Genomic DNA, 26,023 nt, shown 5'->3' with positions numbered 1-26,023 from the left:
GTGTACACGAAGTTCATGTGCTAGCAACCACAATCGACACCTCAACATCGCTACATGCAAACCTATCAACGTCGCAAGGGTCGATATGGTACAAAACTGGGTAAACGGCACACAACGGTATAGTGGGCGGTTGAACCAGAACGTTAATACCTTTATGTAAAACTAGACTCTCTATTTCCACTTCGAGGCAATCTCATCTCCGGTGTTTCGTGCTTCCCTACTCAGCTGACTGTCTTCAGGGAAAAGCCTCGCCATCCCTTTGTGACTGTTGCACAATGCCCGACTTGGTGTGTTTCGGCGCCGGCTTGTTTGCATGGCCCGATGCCTTTGCCTCTTTCAGTTTGTCGTCGTCCGTATCCGGATGAATCTTGTTGCCTGTCCTCTTCTCTCTTGCGCTCTTCGAATCCCAAGCCCCTGCTTGAAGGAGTAGTTCGTATATGCCCGCGTGATTGCCCTCCACCGCACAACCGAGCGGCGTTTGCCCGCCTAGAGCTTCGTCGTCTACTTGGGCCCCTCGAGCGATAAGCAGCCTCACTACCTCTGTGTGGCCGAACCTTGACGCGTCGTACAGTGGTGTCCATCCCTGGACATCTTTTGCCCCCAAACGAGCCCCTTGGTCGAGGAGCAGCTTCACTACACCCAAGTGGCCGATTCTTGACGCATGGTGCAGTGGTGTCCATCTGTATAAGTCTTCGACGTTCAAATCAGCCCCTCGTTCGATGAGAAGCCTCACTACTTCTAGGTGACCGGCTCTTGACGCGTGGTGAAGCGGTGTCTCTCCTTGTGCATCTTTGACCTCCAAATCAGTCCCTCGATCGAGAAGTAGTTCTACTACTTCTGTATGGCCGCTCTGTGATGCAGCGTGTAGAAGCATCATACCCCTGTAGTCTCGTGCACCTTCATCTAGCCTATCTCCTGCTTGTAGAAGCAGAAGCTGCATGACTTCCTTGTGGCCCTTCGTTGCTGCAGTGTGCAATGGTGTTCGTGTACGGATGTTGGGAATATTCGGATCGGCGCCCTTCGATAGAAGCAACCGCACGACTTCTGCATGCCCACCATAAGATGCATTGTTAAGGGGTGTCCAGCCTGTATGGTCCACGGGGTCCAGCTCGAATCCCGACTCAACAATGAGTTTTACTATCTCAGCATGTCCATACAAGGACGCTGCGTGCAGTGCTGTCCCCCCGCGATGGTCTTTCGATTTCATGTAGATGTCCGGCTTGAGGAGCGGCCTCACAGAATCCACATCTCCGTTGTGAATCGCTTGATGAAGCTTGTTTGGCGGATGTGTGGATGCATAGGCGTCGTCAAGCTTGGCATAATGCAGAATCAGCTTGTCGACCAAGGCGGGGTTTTTGCGGGGTACATGGAATGCTATCATGTCCCTTAGGGTACGGAGTGGTTCCGGAAGACGGACTTGAGTCTCACGGTACCGAGCTTTGAGGTGGTCCAGGAGCCCAATGACGGGACTGACATAGACCTCGCCCAGTGGGTTCGAAGCCACGACGTGGCCAAAGATCTGGTTCGTCAGAGCATCTACAACCACCGAGCCGGAACCACCTTTGCTGAGAACTATGGCACATATTAGCTTGTTGCATACCATTCTTCTGTGGCCTAACTAACGCTTGCCACCGTCAAGGGTGACAGTCCGCATGACAGACGGGACTCTCCCGTTAACACCTCCAAGCACTGATGGTATCGAATGGAGGTTTCCAGAGAATTGTGCGCCGCCCGAAGTCGCGATGAGAACGGGGGTTTCTCGTTCCGGATATTCTGACGCGAACCCGGTCAGGAAGATGACATCGGTCCCGTTTTTAGCCATGACGGCGTTTGGCCGCCAGTTGTCTGCATCTTCCAGCTTGACCAGCGCCCAGTCCAGATCAAGTTCGCCAAGCACATCGTGTTCTGCAAGCTGGGGAAATGATACGACAGGGGTCTCGTTGCGTTCCCAGTCCAGTTGCCAGACGCCCTTCTTTTTCCTGGCGCCGCCAATCACATGTTCAGTGTCACTTTCCTCGTCGGTGAAGCTCTCGTACTCTCCGTCGTCCATAAGATACTCCTCGCTGTCGTCCGAAGTATCGATCTGCAGGTTTTCCGTTTGCTGGCCAATCCAGCCATCCGAGTACGTTGATCCACCGGACGTCAGTACGGTGTCATTGTGCTCGGCCGAGACAGCCAAACGGTCGTAATGCGTAGATTCTCCGCGGGCCACTGGACGTTTTGGCTCGTCTTCAGCACTCCTGAACGTATGAGATGCTGTGACTCCGTAGTAGTTAGGACCCAACTGTACTACATAGCCCAAGGTAGAGCGCTTTTCCATATTATTTGGAGACATCAGCAGGGAACCGCACATGGTCAAATAAGACGTGATCCCCGTACTCGGGCCTTGGTCTAGAAAAACGGTTGACCGAGGACCCCAGAGTAGTTCTCGCGGTTGCAGGCTGCGCCAGAAATACAGGTCGAACAAGGGCACGTTCTGATCTGTGGTGGTGGCTGGTCTTCGCGAAGCCGGCCACCCACTCCAGAGGTCCCGTCGAGAAGACCGCTTACGGCTGTACTGAAACCGCAGGCGATCATTGGAAAGCAGGCCGTGAAGCGGCTTGAAATCTCGTTGTCGGCAGAAGACGAGGATGGACGGGTGCGATGTCTCGGGCGACTGGCCACAGATTCGGAGCGTGTAGTCAATGAACTGAGTGCTTTCTCTCAGTTCAGCACTTCCCCTGATGTTGTACATGAATATGTTGACCACCTCTCTGAATCTTTGTCGGAACTTTGGGGAAATCTTGCCTTCGCTATGGGGATAGACGAAAACGGGCGGTCGAAGTTTAGGGATCGCCTTGGGCTCGCGATATGGATCGACTTCGCTCTCGGTGGCGACTGGAGAAGGGTCGTCAAGCAGAGCTGCAGACGAAGGAACATCGTCTTTTTCTTGCTCGGCAGCGGCTGCTGTGTGGTGGACATTGAGATCAAGCGGGTCGTCCCGGATCTCTGTAACTATCTTTGATTCAGGCTCTGGAACCTGGTTCAGAACACGGCTGTCTGTGACATTTGGATCAGTGCAAGCAGCGCGACCGCTTCCCGGAAGTTCTTCATGTGTTTTTGTACGGGCGGAGACTTCTGGTGGCTCGTCTGTTTGACCAAGGACCGCCTTTGGAGAGGGCGGTGGGTGAGGCGGCACGACAGATTCCGGACATGCTTGAGAAGGATTCGTTGGCGATTCTTCCGCTTTCTGACCACCTAGTCTCAAGGACGTCGCGATTAGATCTTGATGCTGTGGAGAAGTCCGTCTCCTTGGGTCTTTGTTGAGTCGTTTTGGGTGGAGAACTTGAGTCGGGCTGGGAACAAACGGGCTGGTCAACACGACTAGAACGAAGGGTTGATCACCAATTCATGCACCCACCTCTGCCGTGTTGCTTCTGAAATGAGAACTCCATGCATCTTTCCAAAGCACCTGTTGAGAAGGTATTTACTGCGTCACGAAAATGCATATAGGTATTGATGCGTGTTGTGGAAGAAGTTTGTCCAGGCGGGGGAGGAGAAGCGTCAGGCAGTATGGAGGACCTAATTAAGCGGTTGAAGAGGAACCAAACCTCATGAATTCACACGTGCGGAAGCTCCAGTTATGTACATTATGATCAGGTTCTGAGACATCCATGAAGAAAGTGGTTCGCATCTATACTCAGTACTCGGTTGCTTGGATGCAGCCGCCTCGCCCAACTGAGAACTGAGAGGGCCAAAGACATCGAGTCTCCGCAGTGTGTACATGATACCCATGTACCTGCATAGATAAATCAACATCTCCCTGCGTCCTACATCATCAGGCCCCCATACGGGGCATACCAAGCCCTTATGGCGACCCTAGGTACTCGGCCCAAATGCGGCAAGGTCCTTACAGCCAGTCAATGTGTTGCAAGATGACTGCATGAAGTGCTGAGCCGTACCCAAACCTCGCCTCCAGGGCGCCTTGCCACGTCATCTTTGCCAGCGGCTAGTGCTGCTCAGCCCGGCATGCGCCCACAGCAATGAGCCAGCCTGATCACAGACAAATGGTGATGATGAGAGCCACGAGTGCGTTCTCCTCCCGACGGAATGCTTCACATTGAGAGCCCTTTGAAAAAGAATTCTCACAGTGGAAACCCCGGACGATGTTTCAGCTTCACCCAAACGACGTCGAGCGCGATCAAATAGCAAAATTCGTGTTCGGCGATGCCTTCTCTGACCGCTGGGATGGCCCGGCATCGCGTGCCTACTTCGACCACTATTGCTCCGTCGTCTGTCCCGCGGAACCAGGCGATGCCGTCATCTACATCGGCGCCTCGGCGCTGAGGAGCCACGCGGACGTGGTCCGGTGCGCCAGGATCCTCCGCGAGAACCCCCTCCTCTCCTTCAACGACTACGTCGGGCAGGCCATGTCAGACAAAGAAACCACCACTGCCGCCTTGAAGGAGAAGGCGCATGTCGCCAGGACTGTCGTCGCCGTCACCTTCATGATCAACTGCTCCCTCGGGGACTACCACGCCGTTGGGCTCGAGCGCAACGACCCCGTCTGGGCCAAGTGGGAGGGCGACGTGCGCTTCGCCAGCTTCGTGAGGGATGCCTTCACGCAGCAGCTCTCCCCGACGGAGGAGCAGAAGGGCAGGGTCTTCGACGCCATCGCGCACAAGAAGTCCCTCAAGGCGTGGAAGCTCGCCAAGCGGTACGACATCAAGATCCGTCCGACCAACAACCTGCTGGAGCACCTCGCGTACGACGCGGGCACCAAGATTCTCAAGGTCTTCCACCAGGTCTTCTTTCTCAGGGCGCATCTGGCCGTCACCAAGAACCAGCCACTGGAACTGGGCTTTGAGGAGAGCTTGGCAATGTGAGTCGGTGTTGAACAGTTGTTGAACTGGTTTCTACTTTCAATAAAAACGAAAGCTATCCCTACAGCCCGTTGACGAGATGCAGGGGCACACTGCCGCCGAGGCTTCTCCTCGAGACGCTGCTCACACTGCACACGATCCTGTACCCGATCATCGACACCGGGGACGAGAAGTCGTACGCGTCGCTCGAGAAGGCCATCCGGCGGCACGCCTTCGATGAGGAGGCCATGCTGATCGAGTTCGTCCGCACCGTGCCGCCGGACATGGTCTTCCGGTACTGGGGCGACCGCTTGACGCGGCTGCACGAAGCCGTCCGCCGCCCGCCGCCCACCAACGCTGTTGTCTCCTGGTTCGAGAGGCACACGTCGGAGCGCAACGCGCTGACGGTTGCCATCGTCGGGTTGTTCCTCGCGGCGCTGTTCGGCTTCCTCTCTTTCCTCGTCGGCCTGCTGCAGCTCGTGCTGGCGTGGGTCGCCTGGAAGCATCCCAATTGAGCTTGGTCTCTTGGGAGTGTATATCAACATTTGTAAGCTCCGAAACTCTCGAGTGATACAAGTCCAAGTCAGGTGTTCTTGGAAGAGGTGGAACGATGTGTTTCTGCAAGATTTGCCCTTGGCTTATGCGGAACCTACGAGACAACTCCTTGCTCAAAAGTATGCTGCTTCAATAGTCTATACAACTTCAGCTATTGATAGGTTGATCAGGATAGGTAGCCTCATTCCGACAGGTGTAAATTTGAGGCAAGTCAGGTTGGGATCAAGAACATGATACAAGGAAGAAAACTGCTCCGTTGACGTTATTTCAACTTCTTGAATCAAAGCCACCCGGTCTATTTTACTTCTTCATTCCAGATATCTACGTAGTAAACATACCCCAGCAACCATAGCTCGTAGCTTGGACTGGCTTACAAACGTACACATACACTTACTAAATATGCTGGAAAACACTTTCCTGATTCGAGATGTGTGAGTACTGCTCACTATAATGTAAATGTCACATTAAACGCGAAGCAGCATTCAGCAAAGAAGGATTTCAGAGCTCAAAAAGCTCAGCCACGATGTTCCAGCCTCTGTATTCGATCGAAATGAGTCTTGATCTGGTCCTTGAAATCCTTTGTGATCCACCTGCGTCATTGATACTCCAAATGCCCATCCATGTGCCTTTTTGCCATCAAATATTTAATGAAGTACCTCGCCAGTCAAAAAGACGGGCTGCTTGTTCGAGAATTTGGCCACGTCTCCCATAATCTCCCCAGCCTCGGGTCCGGCGAACGCAGCCTTGATCTGGTCTACGTTGTCCCAGGTGACAACCGACCCAAAGGCATACAGAGGCGCGGAGCCATCAACGCCGTTTTGAAACTTTGTGACTGACCAGGAAACGACGCCGTACTTTCCCCAACGCTCCTGGATCAGAGGCATGTGCTTGCTAACGTAGTATTCGATGTCGTAGCTGGCATCAGGCTCGTTGGGAAAGACGACTGTGATCGTGACAGTCATCGTGACCGATGTTGGATGCTTGCAATATGTCTTTAGTGCCGGATGGTGTAAGGTGTTTTGAAATGAGGTTTCAAGAAGGTAAGTGATCAAGGTAGGTTTTTTCAAAAATACGTCAGTTGTCGCATGAAAGACTGAATGGATGGATAACAGGAGGTTCGTAGGATGGCACAGGGTTCCTTATATCTGGTTGCTGCTGGCTCGGAGACAGGAGCCCCTTGGACATAAAGAGGAGGCTGAACTTTGTAATCTGCCACGAATGCAGAATCCTTGTTCCAGCGAGCCGCAGGACAAGAGTAAGAAAAAGGACGCAATCTAAAAAACGGGGAATTCCTGCATGCCAGAAAGCAAGACGGCGGCGGTCTCGGTCTTTTGGAAAAAGACCGTTCTTCCGAGGCTTCTGGTTGCTCCCATGCTGACGAGAGTATAAGTGTATCTATTTTCTGTTGTGCCGGCGCAGAGTTCAGTTGGCTTCTACGGCATCCCCTCCAGCACATTTCACCCCTACGTTCTTTTTTAAACCCCCATTTCTTTCTTAACCAGCCATGGCGGTTAGACCCAAGCTTCTCGTCGTCCTGACGTCCCAGGACAATCTTCCAACGCGCGAAAACTTTAAAACGGGATGGTATCTTCCCGAATTCGTCCACCCTTACAACGCCCTCGCCCCGCACGTGGATCTCGTCGTCGCCTCTCCCAAAGGCGGTGTTGCTCCTCTCGACCCCTACTCCGTCGAGGAAAGCAAAGACGATGCGGAGTGCCAGAGGTTCCTGAAGGAGAACAAGGATCTTTGGGAGAAGACGGAGAAGCTCTCGACGTTTGTGGGCAGGTCTTCTGAGTTTGTGGGCGTCTTCTACGTCGGCGGACATGGGCGTAAGTGTGCCTGGTAGCTCGTATGGAGCTCCCGAGGTGTAAGCTAATGTGAACGCAGCCATGTTTGACCTCGCCGTCGATCAAGTCTCACACCTTGTCATCCGAGAGTTCTACGAAGCAGGGAAGATAGTCTCGGCTGTCTGCCACGGCCCCGGCGCCTTGGTCAACGTCAAGCTCTCGAATGGGGAGTACCTGGTCAAGGACAGCGAGGTGACCGGCTTCTCCAACGCGGAGGAAGACGCCTACAACTTCACGGATGCGATGCCCTTCCTCCTAGAGACAGAGCTCAAGAATCATGGCGGAAAGTACGTCAAGGCGGATCAGCCGTTCGGAGTCAAGGTTGTCGTGAGTGGCAAGGATGGTCGCTTGGTCACCGGGCAAAACCCGCCCAGCGCCGGGGTCATTGGAGGAGTCTTGTTGGAAGCCATCAGAAAATTGTAGAAAGCCGTGCGCCAACAAAGATGTTTGAACGAGAATACATGCGTTGTTCGTTTCGGAGTTTATGGGCCAAAATGAGAATGTGACAGACAGTATGTAGAACTGGCAATTCTTTAAAGCCTCAAAAACATATCATGACATTCAAATGGCCCCACTGCGGTACTACTACATATCGGAAAAAACAACCACAGCAGCTTAGGAAAGATGGATGATGTCTTCTTCATCAGATCTGGACCGGTTGGACATGAGTCGCGCGTTTGTCGTGTTAGTCGTGTTAGTCGGCCAAAGCTCAGAGCCCCATAAATTTAGAGTTGAGAGAACGGAACGCTAGCCTGTTTGGGAAACGATCAAGATGTTGATGGGACGACTCCCCATGAGACAAATCCGACTTCCTTCGTAACACCACCGAAGCTAATTCGCTGAACCTGCACCTCTTCCTAGTTGGCCGTCGAAGAACGAACTCGGGCAAGTCTTCTAAAAATATAATACAACATTGGATTCTTCGCCGTACTACTTACTGCCTTATGTTCCGACTAGATCCATTACACACCCACCCACTCTCTGAACCGTTGTGGGTGACGTGAGGAACCTGGTCTTGGAGGGCTATGGTGAATCGAGGACGGCTCTCGCCGGCATGCCTCCCGTGCAGAGCGAGAAAACTCAAGGTGAACCCACTAAAGTCCTTACCACGCTATGATCAGCCTTGCCCATGACGAAAGAAAAGAAAATTCCCTACTAACATGTCATCGTCGGAAGTGTGATCTCCGGCCGGACGCGTGCGGTCAATGTCGCAGGGCCGGTTTATTGTGCCACGGCTACCGAAACCCCGATGCCCTGCAGTTCCGCAACGAGAACCGTTCCGCGGAACAAAGGGCACTCGCTCGGCGGGGTGACGTTCGGTACCCTCCGGGGAGCCGTCCAGCTGTCCTCGAGCTGAGCTGGGACACCAGAGCCCGATACGCGTTCTTTTCGACATATGTCAACACCTTCACCCGGAGCATGAATGAGATAGCTCACCACTACCGCACCGCAAGGGAAATGGACCATCTTTCAGCAAGTGTCGAAGCAATCAGTCAGGCTTTTATGGCTGTTCAGCTAGGTAACCCGGAACTTCTCCGATCGGCCAAATCGAGCTACGTCACGGCGATCCAGCGGCTGGGCCACATTCTGAACTCACTAGAGGCCGATGAATCAGAAAGAGCGCTGCAGACCGTTCTCCTCCTTGACATGTACGAGAAACTGGTCCACCGAGACCCCGGCACTTCTCAATCATGGTTGAGCCATGCTCACGGGGGCTTGTCATTACTGGGTGCCCGTGTGACAAGCATTATATCGACCCCAACCGGCTGCCAAGTTGCCGCTCGCCTTGTGACGGCGGTGACTGTGAGCAGTGCCACGGTTGGTGACAGGGTACCCCCACAGCTTGCCGCCGTCCGTCACAATATCGGTTATCGCGTCAAGGGCGTGAAGTGGACCTTCCTGGGTGTGCTTGGGCTGGTCGTCAACCTCAAGTCAGACGTCACTCGTGGTGGGGTGTCACCCTTGGATCTACTACTGAGAGCAAAAGACTTGGATAATCAGATCAAGACTTTGGACAGAGCTCGACCGGCGGAATGGCTGCCGCGGACCGTGCAAGTTCCTACAGATGAACGGGTCCTGGGACAGTCTTACGACGTCTACCCCGATCACTACATCACCCAAGTGTCCAACGCGATTTGCACAATCCGCCTCATTCTTTACGACTTGGTTCAACGGCACATCCCCATGGAGACACGCCCGAGGGACGACATCTTCCATGGGACCATTCGCGACTCGGTCAGCCAGATATGCGCCTCAGTACCCCAGTTCATCCTGCCAGGTGTACATGAAACCAACTCGTTACCCTTCTCGCCGGTCCAGCAGCTTCATTGTAGTACTCTGTTGGCGCCCCTCTACCTGATCAACCAGGTCTCCGAAGACGAGGCGGTCAAAGCCTGGATCCTGCGATGCTTGAGATTCATGTGGGGATCCGGCGGCTTCAAAGCCGCCAAAGAAATAATGCATGTCTTGCAAACAACGCCGGACTTGGATTACTGGACCGTCTTTGCCAAGACTGGAAGCTACGCGATCCTAGCCTGAGACGAACCTGCTCGCCACACTTGGGCAAAAAAGGCAGCCTCGGCCTACTCCTTCAAGCCTTTCAGAGACAAGACCGAGTCGACGACAGTCTTCTCGTACGGAGTGAATTCCAGGCCCAGGACTCCTGTCACCCTAGACGGGTCGTACCCAAAGGACTGCAGCGCCGGGTTGGGCGCTCCTCCAAAGCTACCGGGCTCCGGAAGCTTCTCTCGCAAGTCGGGGAAGTGGTTCCAGATTGCCTTGGCTAGCTCCTCGTTGCTGTAAAAGCCCGCAGTCGTCAGGAAGCGCTTGCCGGCGGCCTCTTGGACCTCCATGGCCCTCACATGCGCCAGCGCGACATCTCGCACGTCGACCCAGAGTGGCATAGGCGTGGGCGGCAGGCCCGCCTTGTGCTTTCCGAGGAGGACCTCCCCTAGAAACCGGTTTGATGTGTTGATTGAGGCGAGGGATCCCACCGGCAGCCTGACAGGTCCGTAGATCATCGGCGGGTTGATGGTGGAAAGAGTGAAACCGGGCTTCTCGTCTGCCATGAAATTCCAGGCCGCCCTCTCGGCAAATAGTTTGGAAACGACATAAGCGCTCCCGCCGTTCGCGTAGGCGTCTTCAAGTGTCAAGGGGCTCCAGTCCTCCTCCGAGTACGTCTTCTGTGCCCCGGCAAAGGCCAGCCCCGGGTTGAGGATCGCGGCAAAGGAAGAAGTCACGACGACGCGCTTGACACCGGGGCACGAGTTCTTGATTGCTTTGAGAACGCCGGTGGTGCCGAGTACGGCCGGGTCAATCAGGTCCTTTTTCGGGTCGGTGACATTGTAGTGAAACTATAGCTGGTCTTAAAAAAACGATTTTTTTTTGAAAAACTTGAGGCCAAGGACTTCGGCGGGAGACTTACTGGGCTTGCTAGGTGAATCACCGCTTCGAGCCCGTGTGAGCCCAGCCCCTCAAAGGCGCCTTCTGCGGCGACGTCCGGGATGACGACCGTGTCGAGGTTGTTTTGAGAAACATCTCGGTAGGCGTTCTTGACTGCCTCCCCCTTCTCCTCGGACCGAACGGTCGTGAGCACGGAGTGTCCGCGCTTGAGAAGGGTTTCAATGACGTGGCCGGCGACGAAGCCAGTGCCTCCTGTGTGTTGCGAAGAAAGCCCACGTTAGCTTCATGAGATCGACTTTCATATGCGTGCCTGTGCTGTCTGGTAATAAATACCTGTAACAAGAACTTTGGTCATGGTTGGAATCGAATTGGTGTCGGGAATGTTGCTGTACGTACTGATCGGAAGAATGAGCTTGGCCGGTTTTAAATAATAAAAAGCTCAGCGCAGACATCCGACCTCGACTTATAAGTTGTAACTTGACTGTAGGAGACATTCGCGGGACCAGGATCGAGCCCCCTTCGACCAGGGTCATTGTTGGCTTCAAGGATCGGTGGAGCTGGATGGCAGGGCAGTCAGTTTACTAGACCCTGATTTTGACTTCTGCAACCTTCCTTCCACGCTTGATGGAAACTCGGCAATGGCGTAATTTTCGTAGACGGGAGGAGCCTTCGTTGACGCACGCCGTAACGCTAGCCATTTCTGGTAATAAAACATCAATCGGCCTTGAACTTGAGACTGGAATCGGTCGGGGGAATATGGGCATTGCTGAGTGAGCCCGTCCCGGGTCTGGGTCCGTTCGTGGCTCCACAAACTTGCTCGAACGCCGCTGGCAGTTAATTCCACTAAGTCCGACAGGAGTGATACGTCGAGGCATCCTCACGACCTCGAGACCAGGATCTCGGAAGGATTTCAAAGCAAGAATTCGAAATCCAAGGAAACTAGAATTAGGGGTAAATCAATGGACAGAGGCACTGGAACTGACGTCTCAAACGAGCGAGTTGGTATAAAAGACGTTGGCTCGGTCGTCTTCAAGCAATTCCCCTTAGCACACCGGCCCATGCATCCGTCTATTCGTCGTCTTCATCCCAACATTGAACTAGTCCCAAAGTAGGTAGTCAGTCGCTGGCAGGCTCGGCTGGTTTCACCATGGCGGAAGGCTTTGCCAAGGACGCCCCTCAAGGGTTTAGAAACTACGTAAAGAACGTCGCCATTGTCGGGGTAAGTCGTGTATTCGTTTTGGAACACCAAAACCAAGAAGATTCAGGCTGACTAGAAACATTCCACAGGCTGGTGGTAACATCGGAAGGGCCCTCGCAGAGCAGCTTCTCAAGACAGGAAAACACACGGTGACTGCCATCACGCGGACGGACAGCACGAGCAGCCCGCCCCACGGCGTGAAAACAGCCTCCGTCAACTACCAAAACCATGATTCTCTCGTCGCAGCCCTGAAGGGCCAAGACTTCCTGATCATCACACTCTCTCTGAGCGCTGCGCCGGGTACTCACACCTCCCTCGTCCGAGCCGCGGCCGAAGCAGGCGTTCCCTATGTCATGCCCAACGCCTACAGCATCAACGTCCACAGCGAAGGCATTCAGAGAGATGTCCCAATCGCGAAAGTCGTCTTGGAAAACATTGCCGAGGTCCAGAAAGCTGGATTGAAATCAGTCACGCTGGTCAATGGGTTCTGGTACGAGTATAGCCTTGTCGCAGGCCCTAGCACTTTTGGGTTTGACCTCAAGAGCCGGACCGTCACCCTCTACGACGACGGCAGGAAGGCCATCGACATCTCCACATGGGCGCAGTGTGGCCGCGCTGTGGCTTCGCTGCTGAGCCAAAAGATACTACCCGAGGACGACAACGACAGGTCGACAACAATCTCCCAATTTGACAACAAGACCGTCTTCGTCTCAAGCTTCAAGGTCAGCCAACGGGATATGCTGGACAGCGTCATGAGAGTGACGGGGACCGCCGACAGCGATTGGAAACTCGAACACGAGAACAGCGAAAAGAGGTACAAAGACGGCGTCGACGAGTTGAACCAAGGCAAGCAGGACGGGTTCTTGAAGATGTTGTACGCTCGCGTGTTCCAGCCTAGCGGCGATGCGGACTTCGAGTCTGACAACGACTTGCTGGGTCTTCCGGTCGAGGACCTGGACGAGGCCACGCGCAAAGCTCTTCTGGTCTAGGCAAAACCAGTTACCTCGTGTTGCGCATCCCAACAGCATTAGTGAATTGTGCGTATATGTTTTTGCATGTAATGAGTAGAGGAGATTTTCTGTTACACACGCAAGTCATTTATGCCAATAGAGCCATGGCATTGCTGCTAATGGTAACCAACGCACCAGCATATGCGTCTTGAGGACATGTGCCCTCGCCCTCTCAATCCCGCTCATCCAGAGTCAGTTCCACAGAGTCTAACAATATGATATGACTAGTCGAAGAAAGGAAGTGCGGGCCGTCCCCTGGTGAATCGCCGCCCCCCCACTCGCAGCCACACAGGGCCGATCTGACAGGGATTCACCCACTATTTCACACCCAAATGCCGGACGAATATTAGCTTCAGCGTGCACAATCCGATAGAACGCGGAACAGCAGTCCATCATCCATCAGTTGAACCGTTGTTGAGTGATATTAGATTGTCTCTGGGACCCTCACAGGCCGAAGAAATTCAGATTAAATCACCGCTCTGCGACTTGTTTCACGAAGAAGAAAAAACACGCCCACGATCCACAGTCAGGTTGATTCCGTCTCAAGGACTGCCTATGAGACTGTTGAAATGATGAAATTCCGGCACCAATGATATTTTATTCCCAGATTCAAAGCTACCTCAGGGAGGGCAGCATAGACCAAAATGGGTATGCAAGATTCTCCCATCCCCTTGCGGATCCTTGACTCGCGGGTGGATTGATCATTGGGTATCAGGCCTATTGCGCGTTGCAGGGACGGCCGATCAGAACACGGTGCCCTTCGTTTGGACGGCCTTGGTGTTGACGTTGATGTTCTTCATGAAGTAGAGCCAGAAGAACATGACGGCGGCGACGCCAGTTCCGACGGCGAGCATGCGCGTCTGGGCGTACCCGTAGGCCTCCTGGATCGCGACGCGCTCGGGCGAGCCGACAGGGTAGGCGAGTTGCGCGGGCAAGCTGCCAAAGATGAGCGTCGCGTTCCCCACGGCCGACTCGGGCAGGTTGCGCTGAAGCGCAGGCAGGAACGTGTTGGTCCAGATGGCGCCCGAGATGGTGTACCCGATGGAGCCGCCGATACCCCCGACAACGAAGAGAAACGCGAGAACCGAGGCCACGTTCTGGTGATCGACGGCGGCGAGGCAGGCCACCTGTGCGAGCAGGATGAACACGCTGCCTCCTAGGGACATGAAGATCTCGCACATGATGATGTAGCCGACGTATTGGTTGGGCTGCCGGAAGTGGATCATCAGGGCCTGGCCCAGGATGAAGAGCGGGATGGCAATGTAGTAGAGCCACTTGAAGCGGCCAGTGACACGGATCGCGTAGCCGTAGGCAAAGCACACGACGCCCGAGACGACCTGGAACGTGTTGTTGATGTATCCGGCCTCGGACACGCTGATGTTGCAGACGACCTGCAGGAAGGACGTGAAGTAGCTGTTCCAGCAGTAGTACGAGATCTGGTACGTGAAGTTGATCATGCACGCCGAGATGACGGTCCGGTCCAACAGGAACTTGCCGTTGATGAAGGGTGCCGGAGCAAGGTAGATCTCGTACAGGGCGAAGCCAACCAGTGTGACAAAGCCCACAACGAGCATCGCAATGATGTAGTCGGACGCCCAGCCGTTCGGCGCCTTGGCGGCGATGGTAAAGGGGAGCAGGAAAACGACCAGACCGCCGGCAAATAAGAACACACCCGGCACTGCCCGGCGGGGAACACAGAGTACGTTAGCATCGTATATCCATATCCGTGCATATGCCTCCCGTCAAGAAGAAGAACAAAAGTGAAGAGTGAAAGAAAGGGATGCTTGAGGGGTGACAGTGAGAACTTACTGTCGAACTCGATGAGTGCTCGCTTGGCCCTCTGCATGAAGGGCTGGGTGCTCTTGAGCGGCTTCTCGTAAAGACCGGACTTGACAGCCTTCCTCTCATGGTACTTGAGGTGGATAAACATGGGGACCGTCACGCAGGGCACGATGATGGCGAAGGCCCCGAAGCCCCAGCGCCAGGTAACGTTGAGAAGAAAGCCCTCGGCGGCCTTGGGTCCGGCGAATGCGGTGACCATGTAAGGGGAGGAGGTGAAGGCGAAGGCCAGGGCGCGGTTCTTGAGAGAGGTGACGTCGGCGGCGAGCACACAGATGGTGTAGACGATGCCGCTGAAGCCGACGTCGTAGAGGACCTCGCCGGCGCAGAAGGTCGGCAGATTCCTGGAGGCGCCCTGGCATATGACGCCCAGGGTGGCGAGGGCGACCATGAAGAGGAAGGCCTCGGCACGGCCCCATGTGTCGAGCAGCTTGGCCACGGGGATGTAGGTCGCGCTCGCCATGGCGCTCGAGACGACATAGATGACGGCCGTGAGCGAGTGGAACTGCCACTCGCTCGTGACAAAGGGCGCCAAGCTTGCAAGCACCGAAATGCGGAACCCGTTGGTCAAGAATATGAGCCAGATGCTGTGGTGGAGTGAAAACGACGCATCGTGTCAGCCCGGAGGACTCGTGTAATTCTAGTCCCCATTCAAATCTATGAAGACTTGGCGGACTGAATAGTATAAAAGGGGGGGAAGTTGACGTACTTGATGAGCATCAGAACGAGGGAGAAGGTGTTCCAGGTCAACGTCACGGCCTCAATCTTCTGGATGCCGGCCTGCGCCGCGGGGCTAATTGTCGTGGGGTCGTTGATGGCTTTGGCCGTGGCAATGTCGTCGGAATCGATCACGGGGCCAACGGCGGGCGGCGAGTCTCCAACAGCCGTCGAGTCGGGGGTGGCGGGGTCTCGACCGCCGCGCAGCCGCAGCTTGTCGATAAACGAGTGCAGTATCCGCGCCATTGTTGCTGCTCTCGACTGTTTCTGCTGCTTCAGCTGCTGCGTCCGAGTGGATCAGGAGTAGGCAACAGGAGACCGGGGAGAGGACAAGCCAGGAGTGGAAGGTTACAGTGGCAATCGCAGGAGCAAGAGCAAGAGCAAGAGAAGACAGGAATGAAAGATTAGAAGCGACATGGCCTGTCTTAAATGCGTCGCAGCCAGGTGCCGATTACCGGTGTGTTGGGACTTGAAAAGGCGCGGCGATAATACTTTTGCTGAGCGTCGGGCGTATGGCCGGGCAGCTTTCAAAGGATTGGGAGGATGCGCTCAAGGTTGGTCGCCAAGGGGAGACTAGCAACGAGAAGAATCCTTCCGTGGTCCGACCTCGGGGGAGGACCGACCATTGGCAGCTCCAGGTCCCACTGACGAACCCACAAGACGACCATCCCCCCCTGTCTCGTTTTATCTTCTTCCCCGAGATCTTTGATGCATTTTCCCACGCTGTCGCTCCGTCTATTGGCTTGACTTGGCTGGGCTGGTACAGATGGCGGATGGAGGATCACAGGCCGATTGCTGCTCGAAGTTCTTGTGAGTTGGGTTCTTGGAATTCTGAAGGAAGGCGGCCACAGAAATCTCTATCCGTGACATATGACTTGTCCATCGGAGTGAGTTGCGCAACCACCACGTGGCGGACATGCAGTTGATGGACTCGAGTCGAACTCAAACTATATCGTAGCATAGTTGATATCGGACAGCATGGATTACCTGTCAATAAGTTTTCCCCCATATAATCTGATTAGATTCATCGAATCATTAGCCAGGTGAGAGAGAGGGAACGGCCCTGTTGCTCCCTAGGCCCCTATGGATGATGGAGGCCACAAGGACTAGGCGACGTTGCTGGTTCAGGTAGCCAACGAGTATTCGTAGCGTACAAGTATTCGTAGGTGGCTGGCATGAGTTATTGGTCCCGAGTCGAAACTTATCCAGTCTCCCACTCTCCATGGGGCCATTCACTCTCCCTTTCCCCTCGGATCATGCGACATTGGAAAACTCTGCGAGCTCACTCAACAACAACAACATCTGGACCGGGGCTAGACAAGGAACTGACTGTCTGGTTTGGCTTGGCAGACCACTGCAGGAGCCAACGATGAAGCGCGGTCATGGGAGCAAGTGGATGACATCGGCCCCATCATAAACACCTTCCGGCCGGCGCCGGATTACCCAAGCACCCCGATACTTTGCGGATTGCGGATCGCCTTATGAAGACAGCAGCCGCACGGACTGTTCTTTTCTTTTGTGGAACTGACTGATAAACAGTCTGCCCTGAGGTTCTTTTTAGTCCCGCCTTGGTGTTTTGACGGGCATGATTCGATAGAGTTACAACACTGTCGTTATGCCCACTTGGGGGGGGGGGGGTTGCAGGGGCAGTGGTACAGTGAGTCTTCTACCCCTGTCACCTGCAGCATATCAGCCTAAAAATGATAATGGAGCCGCTAGATCAAACTAGTGGGTCTGATTGATAAGATTGGATCAGATCCAGCCACACCCGGTACCACCCCGATAATTCTCCAGCCACGTACCTAGGTAGCCAGGTATGGCCTTCCTTCCTCTTTCCTCCACTCGGTTGGTTTGATCTGACAAGACTTTCTCTCTCGCCGATCTGTCAGTCGCCGTAATCCATGGTGTATTGCGACCACAGGCAATCAAGGACTTGGCTCAGGTGGTGAGGCCCGGGATTTTCAGCATGTCACTAAGAGTTTTGCCGTCGCAGGACTGAGATAGCAACGTGTGCTGCTCCTCGACCCCGTTCCTGCGGGCAGCGGAACTGGGCTGGTGAGCCTCGACCAAGTAAACCACGCGAATGCCACCAAGCAAATTGGAAACCGCTAGTCTTGCCTGGATGTTGCCTCATCCGCTTCTCTTCTTCGTGCGTCTGTCTGTCTGTCTACTGTTGTCATCTTACCCTTTGGATTGTCATCAGCCAGTGCCCGGCCCCACTGCCTCCTGTTTACACTACGTCTCTGCTCTTTTAAGCCAACCCCTAACCTTCTGCAATAACACAGTCCCTCAAGCCAGGTCTTGAATCGTCTCCATGGCGATATCACTGCTGTCCAGGGCAACAAGTCGGAAAAGTTTGGCAACATTATCACCATCCTCGGCTTCTTCCTCGCTATCTGGCTTTGTTGCACACTTTGCCCTTACTACCTAGATAGAAGGACAAGAAGCTTACTGTGTCTAAATCTGACTTTGTTGTTGCCTTATGAACCAGCCTAGACTCGCTGGCATTCTTGCCTAGACGTCTCTGTAGTCCTGGTCTTTCTCCAACACTACCGTCCTCGATGAGGCCACGGCGGCTTTTGAATCTATCAGCAAGAAGAGTAATCAGTTCGCCATTAAGCGCGCGGCTACCAGCAAGCGATATTCCGTTTCTATTGCCCATTGCCTCTCGGCAATACCGACAGCATCATGCAGACTGAAAAAATTCGTTCAGAAACGAACCTAAGCGGAGCTCATGGCCAATGGCGAGAGCGAATTCGCACGCATGGTTAATCTGCAGTCTTTTCTTTTGACCACGCTGACAGCGCAAGCATCAAAGCCGGGGGTCTATCTCGGGCCACTCGCTGGACACATCCACCCTCAAGACAAATATGTAAGTAAGCGAGAAAGCCGACCTCTCCGAGTCACATCTCGCCAAGCCCAAATAGGAGGAGGAGGATGCCGAGAATGGAGAATCTAAGGACAGCCAGCCGGATACCCCGAAGCGCTTCAACTCTGTCGCGTGTAGTCTTACGTGTCTGATTCGTGCTTCACTCACCGGGTTTGTCCCCGCCATTATTTAGTTCGTCTTCGTCCGCGCCACCTTTTTGACCGCCGATGTCCTGCTTGGTTTCACTGTGAGCGAGCTCAATCGCCCGCCAGACAACTGTCGACCGCATCTTAGAGATGGGTCGTCTGTTTTCGGATCTATGCTTGCCGCTGTTGAGCTCTTTGCCAACTTCCTCGCCCAAGCGGGCTTCGGCATCACCGCCTAGGTGATGCTGTAAACCTGCGGGTTCTTAGAACGATCATATTGAGTCCTTCACGCGTTTGTCAGCCCCGCCCCGTAAGGAGGCTGCCCGGGCCTCGATAACCACTATCGTCTGGCTTGCCATTTGGTACGTGACCGACACACCCAACAACGCCCTGGTTTACTGGTGGGGCTCTGAATGATTGTAAAGGAAGAATACACCTGGACTGCCTCCCTCGTCAACCTCGTCGCCATGCTGGTGAATGCTCAGCTCTGTGGCAGCATGTTCTCGCTTGCTCCCGAGTTTTCGAGCACCCGCCTGGCCCTCTTCCCATGGCACGGACGTTGTCGAAATGGGTTCGACCCATGACACCGAGACAAAGGCCGGCGCTGGAATTGAGACACAGTTAAAGCAAAGCTTGCCGCCGCCCCAGAGGAAAACCAGCGCCGAGGGGGCGCGGAGGTGACTCTGAAGAACGTCACCTTTTCCAACCCCATGCGCCTGTACGGCACTACTCGATAATGTCTCGTTTACGATGCCGCACAACTACTTCCCCGGGCTCGTCGGCACGTCGGACGTCGGCAAGTCCAACATAATGAAATGGCAAAGCAGAGGTACGGGCCCACGTCCTGATTGATAGCCAAGTTATCGACATTCATTCTGCGACACAATAGCGATAATACCACAGGAAGCCGCGCTCTTCGATGTCAGCGTGCGGTTCAACACGAGCCTAGGTGCCTCGCTGGGCCACGACGTCATCGTGTCCATCCCTGACGGCTACGACACCGAGTGACACTGTCGAACTTGCGCCTGTCGGGGGGTGGCAGTTCCGCTGTCACCGCCTTCTGCTTCTGGATTAGAGCGCCAGCGTGCTCGATGTCGCCAGTGAGGCGGCGCTGCAGGATGATCTCGAGTACCCAAATGGGATCATAAAATGAGAAGATAAGGAAAATCACCATGTTCAATAGCCAGAACAAAAGTGATGGGGTTTTGCGCCTTTGATCCTGCCAGATCAGCCATATTTATACATATCTATCTGTTTTACAGCATCCTACCCCGATGCGTTGAGCCGCATCGACTGATTCATTTGACAAGATTCCATGTAAATGACCTGTCGCGGCCATGAAGAAAGACGTTCCATTCAATGAATAACGGGCATGTTTAAGCATCAATCGATGCCGTAGCTTCATATGCATTTAAACGAGGCGCAAGGACACATCCCCACTTGTTCCCCTTCTATCAGCACTGACCGTATCTTATCTTATCCGTATCACTTTTTTTTTCTCTCTTCCTCTCCAACTCCATCGCAAACCACCTGAAGTGTTCTCAGCAGACTACATCACCAAACGCGACAATGGCTTCTGTATACAAGACCCTCTCGACCGAGCGCACTCGCTCCAAGGCGGAATCCGACGGTGCGCCTTCCGCCTCCAAGCGGAAGAACGCCCAGAGAGTCCTGATCCTCTCGTCGCGAGGCATCACCACTCGGTACCGCGCCCCTCAATCTCAAGCGCAACAGTCGCATTCGCTAACTTTCAATCGTACAGCTCCCGCCACCTACTCAACGACATCGCAGGCCTCCTCCCCCATTCCCGCCGCGAGTCCAAGTTCGATTCCAAGAAAAACCTGCGCGATCTGGCCGAGATGGCAGAGTTGTACAACTGCAACAATGCAAGTACTGTGAGGCCCTACTCAATGACAACCAGGCTGACTTCATGCACAGGTCATGTTCCTCGAATGCCGGAAACACCAGGACTCATACCTTCACTTAGCCAAAGTGCCCAACGGCCCAAGTCAAAAGTTTCTGGTCCAGAACATTCATACCATGTAAGCCTTTCGTGCCCGGCCCTGTGGGCAACATCTCTGACGCTTCTGCTCTCCAGGGAAGAGTTGAACTTCTCAGGAAACTGCCTTAAGGGTTCCCGACCTATTCTCTCCTTCGACGCCGCATTCGACACCGAGCCCTCTCTCCGCCTCTCCCGCGAGCTCCTTACTCACATCTTTGGTGTTCCTGAGGGCGCGAGGAAGGCCAAGCCTTTCGTGGATCACGTTATGGGCTTCAGTGTCTTGGACGGAAAGATTTGGGTGCGCAACTACCAGGTCAAGGAAGAAGACACTGCTGAGCAGAAGGACATGTCGCTCCTTGAGATCGGACCTCGTACGTTTTCTCGCATTCCCTCGCCCACTTCTCCTGGCAAACAACAGCTGACATATAACTTTGCGCCATAGGTTTCTGCCTGACCCCGATGTTCATCCAGGAAGGCTGCTTCTCGGGCCCCATCATCTACTCGAACAAGCAATACGTATCTCCCAACCAAATCAGATCAGACATGCGGAGACGCGACGCCATCAAGCACAGCGCCCGCGCGGAGCAGCACGTCGAGCGGTTCGCAAAGAAGGACCGGCTCGGTATCTCCAGCGGAAGCAAAGACATCCGGGCGAACGAGCTGGATTCGAGGACGCTGTTTGCTTGAGCGGGTGGGAGTGTATGAGACGGTTTGGTTGGATGACGATAGACAAAAGTAGCAGCAGTCGGTCCAACGCCGGACCGGCTAATAATACCCATGTAAAAGATGAGTGGCCAAGCTTGCCTTGACTCCCAGTGACGTTAAACCTGATTGATCGGGCCGTCGGTTCACCGATAATGTCGATGTGACCTGCGAGTTGGACACTTTGTCTCAGTCCTGGGCAGAGATCAATTGGCTTCGACGCACGCCGATGTAGCATACCCTGGAGGCAGAATTCCGACGTCGGTGATGTTGACACCTCTCTTCAGTACGATAGAGAGAAAGTTAATTGCGAAATGTGTAATTTGACATGGACGGCAGGTTGTGTTGTCGGCGTGGCAACTCTTGGTGTCCGCAGACTCGATTCGAGGGCTTCAAGCTAGACCAATACACGAATATTCGCTAATAATGCCAACTTTCGCAGTGCCGCACAAGCGAGGAAAGGAGAGAGGGGGGGGGGGGACAGAAAAGGGCACGAAACTGGTGTCTGGTCTTGCGTTTCGTCATGGAGCTCTTGCTCCTTCTTCGTCGAGGGGGGGTTGTGGGAAGCAAGCCAGTCTTAGTCTGAGACAAAAAGAGTTAAATAAAGATGAAGAAGCCCCGGCCATGATAGAATTGGAACGTCCTGCCCGTGAAACCTCCATATCATCACTCAGACCAACGTCGATCCGGGGCGGCGCCCAGTTCCATGTTTCGAAGGGCAATACGCCCTGCCAGTGCCGTTCATGAAGCTCTCGCTCGGTCGACGACAAAACTCCCGGGTGTCCTTTTCCAAAGTTCACGTGGGAAACCCCCAATAAATTCCTCGGTACAAATAAGGTAAGATGCTTCTGTTGAGGTGATCTGCATCCTTCTTGTCTTCAGGGAGCGTTGTCAAGGTTAATCAGCCACTCGGTAACCCAACTTTCTTTTTCTGTTTGGGTTGGTCCCTCGCCCTGCCTCTTTTGCCACGTATGCTCTGTCACCACCCGACACAATCCCACATGGCCAAGGATTCTCTCGCCGGCTTAACTAGAGACAACCAGACGCACTCCAATGTATAGTGTGGTGTAACCATGTGTGACGTTGCCGGCATAAGTAACATTGTATGCATTTCCTCTAGTAGAGAAGAATAGTCAACTAACTGGGCCGAAAACTGCAGCATTCTGGTCGAGTTCCTCCAAATAAAGGCGAGCGGAACCGAGCTGTTGCCTCTCCTTTTCTTCATTTTACCTTAGCAGCATTGAACACCACCAGCGTTACCTTTAGCTTGTTGTCCATTGGTCACAAGTCAAGGCACGGACAGACAGGACACTGAACGCTCATCTTCTTATGGACATTTCCTAGTCTGTATGGGCACAATTCAACAGCCAAACACATCATCAAGCCATCTACAAAAACGAGACATCACATCACATCGAGTCCACGATCAAAAGTGTTCAAGAGGTCTCATTTATGCGTTTAGTGTACACAGTGGCAGAGTCATGCTCCATGCTGCCGACGCCGATTAACCCGCCAACACCAGAGACAAAAATTTCATGGAATCTTTGGGTACTGTCTCTTTTTAAACCAGAATGAAGCAACAACAACAAATCTATGAATTTAGAGCTCGTCGTGGCTGGGGGGCTCGTCCTCGCCACCAGCGTCACCGGCGCCCTGGTACATCTTGGAGGTGATGGGGTAGGCGACGTTGGACAGCTTCTCCTTCTGCTCCTCGAAGTCCTCGGTGGTGGCAGTGGCGCCGTTCTCCTCAAGCCAGTCGGTGGTCTCCTTGACAGCCTCGAGGATCTGGGTGACATGTTAGCCATTTGTAGTAGCGTGGTAAAGGGTGTGAGCAAACTTACAGTCTCCTTGTCCTCGTCGTCAATCTTGCCACCGAGACCCTCATCGTCGTTGGCCTGGTTCTTGAGGGAGAAGGCGTAGTTCTCAAGACCGTTGCGAGCCTCAATGCGCTCACGGGTGGCCTTGTCCTCCTCGGCGTACTTCTCAGCCTCGGCGACCATGCGGTCGATCTCTTCCTGGGTGAGACGACCCTTGTCGTTGGTGATGGTAATGGACTCCTGCTTGCCAGTGCCCTTGTCGTGGGCAGAGACCTTGAGGATACCGTTGGCGTCCAGCTCGAAGGAAACCTCGATCTGGGGGACGCCGCGGGGCGCGGGGGGAATGCCAGTGAGCTCGAACTTGCCGAGGAGGTTGTTGTCCTTGGTAAGAGAACGCTCGCCCTCGAAGACCTGGATGAGAACGACGGGCTGGTTGTCGGCGGCGGTGGAGAAGATCTGGCTCTTGCGGGTGGGAATGGGGGTGTTGCGCTGGATCAGCTTGGTCATGACACCTCCAGTGGTCTCAATACCCAAAGTCAAGGGGTTGACGTCCATGAGGACGATGTCCGCAGTACCCTCCTCGCCAGAGAGAACACCTGCCTGAACGGCGGCACCAAAGGCGACGGCCTCATCGGGGTTGATACCCTTGGAAGCCTTCTTTCCGTTGAAGTACTCCTCAATGAGGTTGACAACCTTGGGGATACGGGTGGAGCCACCGACGAGGACAATGTCGTCAACGTCCTCCTTCTTGACCTTGGCGTCCTTGAGCACCTGCTCAACGGGCTTCAGGGTCTTCTTGAAGAGATCGTTGTTGAGCTCCTCGAACTTGGCGCGGGTGAGAGTCTCAGAGAAGTCCTTGCCCTCGAAGAAGGCCTCGATCTCAATGCGAGTAGACATCTGGGAAGAGAGCGTACGCTTGGCCTTCTCTGCCTCGCGCTTGAGCTTGCCCATGGCCTTGAGGTCCTTGGTGATGTCGACGTTGTTCTTCTTGTTGTAGGTCTTGGCGAAGAAGTTGATGATACGCTGGTCGAAGTCCTCACCACCCAGGTGGGTGTCACCGGCAGTAGCCAAAACCTCGAAGACACCCTGGTCAATGGAGAGCAGGGAAACATCGAAGGTACCACCACCAAGGTCGTAGACGATGATCTGGCGCTCGCCATCGGTCTTGTCGAGACCGTAGGCGATGGCGGCGGCGGTGGGCTCGTTGACAATACGGAGGACGTTGAGGCCGGCAATGATACCGGCATCCTTGGTGGCCTGACGCTGGTTGTCGTTGAAGTAGGCGGGGACGGTAACGACGGCGTGGGTGACCTTCTTGCCAAGGAAGGACTCGGCAACCTCCTTCATCTTTCCCAGGATCATGGCGGAGACTTCCTCGGGGGTGAAGCGCTTGGCGGAGCCGGCAACCTCGACCTCGACGACGGGCTTGCCATCCTTCTCAATAACCTTGTAGGGGAAGTGCTTGATGTCGGACTGGACGGCCTTCTCAGAGAACTTCTGGCCAATCAGGCGCCTGTTATGTGGTTAATCGGGTGGGTTCTTTTCGTGTTTTGTTTTAAGAGCGTTCGCGGTTCGGGGCTAGAGCTTACTTGATATCGAAGATGGTGTTGGTGGGGTTGGCCGCGGCCTGGTTCTTGGCGGCGTCACCGACGAGTCTCTCCTCCTCGGTGAAAGCGACGTAAGACGGCGTGATACGGTTACCTGTAATTGCGGAAGTCAGTCCAACTGCTTCAAGGGGGGAGACGACAGAAGCCAGGTTGCGCCTGTAAGGATCGAGACTTACCCTGGTCGTTGACGAGAATCTCAACATTGCCATTCCGCATCACACCGACGCAGGAGTAGGTAGTTCCAAGATCCTAGAGGTGCTGTTAGTACACCATGTCTTCTACTTTTTGGTGGGCAATGGAAGCGCCAATAGAGCGCGCGCCTGTCTGCCCGTCCACCACGGAGGGCAGAGGGAGAAGAGGAGAGGCCAACTTACAATACCAATGACAGTGCCGTAGCTCTCAACGTCCTGGGCCTGAGCGGTTTGGACGAAAGCCAGGGGAGAGAAGAGGAGGGCCATCCAGGCCAAGAGCCCGAAGCCCAAGGCCATCGAGTTTCTAGATCTCGACATTGTAGGAGATATTTGGTGCTGTAAAGCTACCTTGTGTGGATTGCGCGCGTTTGGTATCTTTTTGAGCTTTTGGGGACAAACAAAAACGAGGGGGAAAGAAACAAACGTCAACGAGAGACGCTTGGGAGAAGGTTTGTGGGATTCCCTTCTACTTGCTGCACACCCAATTGAATTGAGGTGATTTGGCAGATGTTGGATTGGGAGAGGTTGAGGGTGAGGCAGTGGGAGGGAAGAGCTGGAGGCTTTATGAATGGCTTCCCCAAAAAAAGATTGAGGTGTCCAGATTGCACAAAAGGCCAGATTTCACCTTGAGAGGCGCCACACGTGACAGGGGTCACCTCCTTTCAGTTCAAGTTGTCCCTAGCGAATCCCTACTGTGTGGCACCTTAGGACTGAAGTGTGTCCCCTATCCAAGGTACCTAGGCACTGTGAGTAATGCAGCTTCTTTCGGCAAAATGGAGCGACCAACTATGGGATGGCAGAGGGCCGACTGCTCGGGAGACCAGTCTCCGTTGCACCAGTACAGTAGCTGTGTACCGTGTGAGTATGCCTTCCCCTTGCCCCCTAGCCACGGGAGTTAAGGTGTATGTGTGCCTCACCGCTGCCGCTGCCTGCCGTTCTTGCGTCCGTGCTAGGCCATGCACGACGATTCCACCCCACCAAGGCTGTGATTCTGGAGATTTCGATCGCAGCCAGTTGCAACCTGCCCCCTCCCCCCATGAAATCCATTGAACGTGGCCTTTTTTTGCTTCTCATTCTTTTTTCTTCCCCCCCCCCCCCCCCAACAGTACTCTGAGGCTAGGTTTGTCTCTTGTCTTCCATAGCTTCGGCTGACTTCTGCGGATATACAGCTAATAAGCCTCAGCCTGGCTTGGACCCTCTTTTGGCAGTGACTCATGATCCTACGTCGCCTTGCTTGCAAACAGAATCACACAATGCTATGTAGAGCTAGCCAATACAAC

The 26,023-nt window shown here is 54.2% G+C and overlaps 11 protein-coding genes across 11 annotated transcripts; 5 read left to right on the top strand and 6 right to left on the bottom strand.

Moving 5' to 3' along the window:
• Positions 1 to 235: 235 nt before the first annotated feature.
• On the bottom strand, positions 236 to 3,438 carry CH63R_08163 (Ankyrin repeat domain-containing protein 52; the record flags this gene model as incomplete). The annotated part of the gene is made up of 3 exons (XM_018303137.1): positions 236 to 1,572; positions 1,624 to 3,350; positions 3,401 to 3,438. The coding sequence occupies 3 exons, from the start codon at positions 3,436 to 3,438 to the stop codon at positions 236 to 238; spliced, it is 3,102 nt and encodes a 1,033-aa protein (XP_018157915.1).
• A 707-nt stretch (positions 3,439 to 4,145) lies between these two features.
• Positions 4,146 to 5,356, top strand: CH63R_08162 (uncharacterized protein; the record flags this gene model as incomplete). The annotated part of the gene is made up of 2 exons (XM_018303136.1): positions 4,146 to 4,861; positions 4,948 to 5,356. 2 exons carry the CDS (start codon positions 4,146 to 4,148, stop codon positions 5,354 to 5,356), a joined length of 1,125 nt encoding a protein of 374 aa, XP_018157914.1.
• A 684-nt stretch (positions 5,357 to 6,040) lies between these two features.
• On the bottom strand, positions 6,041 to 6,358 carry CH63R_08161 (Ethyl tert-butyl ether degradation EthD; the record flags this gene model as incomplete). Its single annotated transcript, XM_018303135.1, has 1 exon — positions 6,041 to 6,358. The coding sequence occupies one exon, from the start codon at positions 6,356 to 6,358 to the stop codon at positions 6,041 to 6,043; it is 318 nt and encodes a 105-aa protein (XP_018157913.1).
• Positions 6,359 to 6,900: 542 nt separating this feature from the next.
• On the top strand, positions 6,901 to 7,666 carry CH63R_08160 (ThiJ/PfpI family protein; the record flags this gene model as incomplete). The annotated part of the gene is made up of 2 exons (XM_018303134.1): positions 6,901 to 7,225; positions 7,284 to 7,666. 2 exons carry the CDS (start codon positions 6,901 to 6,903, stop codon positions 7,664 to 7,666), a joined length of 708 nt encoding a protein of 235 aa, XP_018157912.1.
• A 690-nt stretch (positions 7,667 to 8,356) lies between these two features.
• Positions 8,357 to 9,781, top strand: CH63R_08159 (ThiJ/PfpI family protein; the record flags this gene model as incomplete). The annotated part of the gene is made up of 1 exon (XM_018303133.1): positions 8,357 to 9,781. The coding sequence occupies one exon, from the start codon at positions 8,357 to 8,359 to the stop codon at positions 9,779 to 9,781; it is 1,425 nt and encodes a 474-aa protein (XP_018157911.1).
• Positions 9,782 to 9,825: 44 nt separating this feature from the next.
• On the bottom strand, positions 9,826 to 11,000 carry CH63R_08158 (Ketoreductase; the record flags this gene model as incomplete). Its single annotated transcript, XM_018303132.1, has 3 exons — positions 9,826 to 10,596; positions 10,668 to 10,897; positions 10,979 to 11,000. The coding sequence occupies 3 exons, from the start codon at positions 10,998 to 11,000 to the stop codon at positions 9,826 to 9,828; spliced, it is 1,023 nt and encodes a 340-aa protein (XP_018157910.1).
• Positions 11,001 to 11,792: 792 nt separating this feature from the next.
• CH63R_08157 (CipA protein) lies at positions 11,793 to 12,832 on the top strand (the record flags this gene model as incomplete). The annotated part of the gene is made up of 2 exons (XM_018303131.1): positions 11,793 to 11,864; positions 11,933 to 12,832. 2 exons carry the CDS (start codon positions 11,793 to 11,795, stop codon positions 12,830 to 12,832), a joined length of 972 nt encoding a protein of 323 aa, XP_018157909.1.
• Positions 12,833 to 13,596: 764 nt separating this feature from the next.
• CH63R_08156 (MFS siderochrome iron transporter MirB) lies at positions 13,597 to 15,655 on the bottom strand (the record flags this gene model as incomplete). The annotated part of the gene is made up of 3 exons (XM_018303130.1): positions 13,597 to 14,531; positions 14,663 to 15,279; positions 15,402 to 15,655. The coding sequence occupies 3 exons, from the start codon at positions 15,653 to 15,655 to the stop codon at positions 13,597 to 13,599; spliced, it is 1,806 nt and encodes a 601-aa protein (XP_018157908.1).
• A 2,043-nt stretch (positions 15,656 to 17,698) lies between these two features.
• Positions 17,699 to 19,598, bottom strand: CH63R_08155 (uncharacterized protein; the record flags this gene model as incomplete). The annotated part of the gene is made up of 7 exons (XM_018303129.1): positions 17,699 to 17,809; positions 17,862 to 17,994; positions 18,317 to 18,395; positions 18,447 to 18,677; positions 18,861 to 19,140; positions 19,184 to 19,268; positions 19,426 to 19,598. The coding sequence occupies 7 exons, from the start codon at positions 19,596 to 19,598 to the stop codon at positions 17,699 to 17,701; spliced, it is 1,092 nt and encodes a 363-aa protein (XP_018157907.1).
• A 395-nt stretch (positions 19,599 to 19,993) lies between these two features.
• Positions 19,994 to 21,113, top strand: CH63R_08154 (Ribosome biogenesis protein BRX1; the record flags this gene model as incomplete). Its single annotated transcript, XM_018303128.1, has 3 exons — positions 19,994 to 20,127; positions 20,187 to 20,797; positions 20,869 to 21,113. The coding sequence occupies 3 exons, from the start codon at positions 19,994 to 19,996 to the stop codon at positions 21,111 to 21,113; spliced, it is 990 nt and encodes a 329-aa protein (XP_018157906.1).
• A 1,614-nt stretch (positions 21,114 to 22,727) lies between these two features.
• CH63R_08153 (Glucose-regulated protein) lies at positions 22,728 to 25,061 on the bottom strand (the record flags this gene model as incomplete). The annotated part of the gene is made up of 5 exons (XM_018303127.1): positions 22,728 to 22,913; positions 22,970 to 24,458; positions 24,535 to 24,646; positions 24,729 to 24,801; positions 24,927 to 25,061. The coding sequence occupies 5 exons, from the start codon at positions 25,059 to 25,061 to the stop codon at positions 22,728 to 22,730; spliced, it is 1,995 nt and encodes a 664-aa protein (XP_018157905.1).
• Positions 25,062 to 26,023: the final 962 nt, after the last annotated feature.

The sequence above is a fragment of the Colletotrichum higginsianum genome, chromosome 5 (genome assembly GCF_001672515.1).
Source record: "Colletotrichum higginsianum IMI 349063 chromosome 5, whole genome shotgun sequence".
Lineage (NCBI taxonomy): Eukaryota > Fungi > Ascomycota > Sordariomycetes > Glomerellales > Glomerellaceae > Colletotrichum > Colletotrichum higginsianum.
Note: the sequence above shows the minus strand (reverse complement) of the source record. Positions and strands in the feature narration are given on the sequence as shown.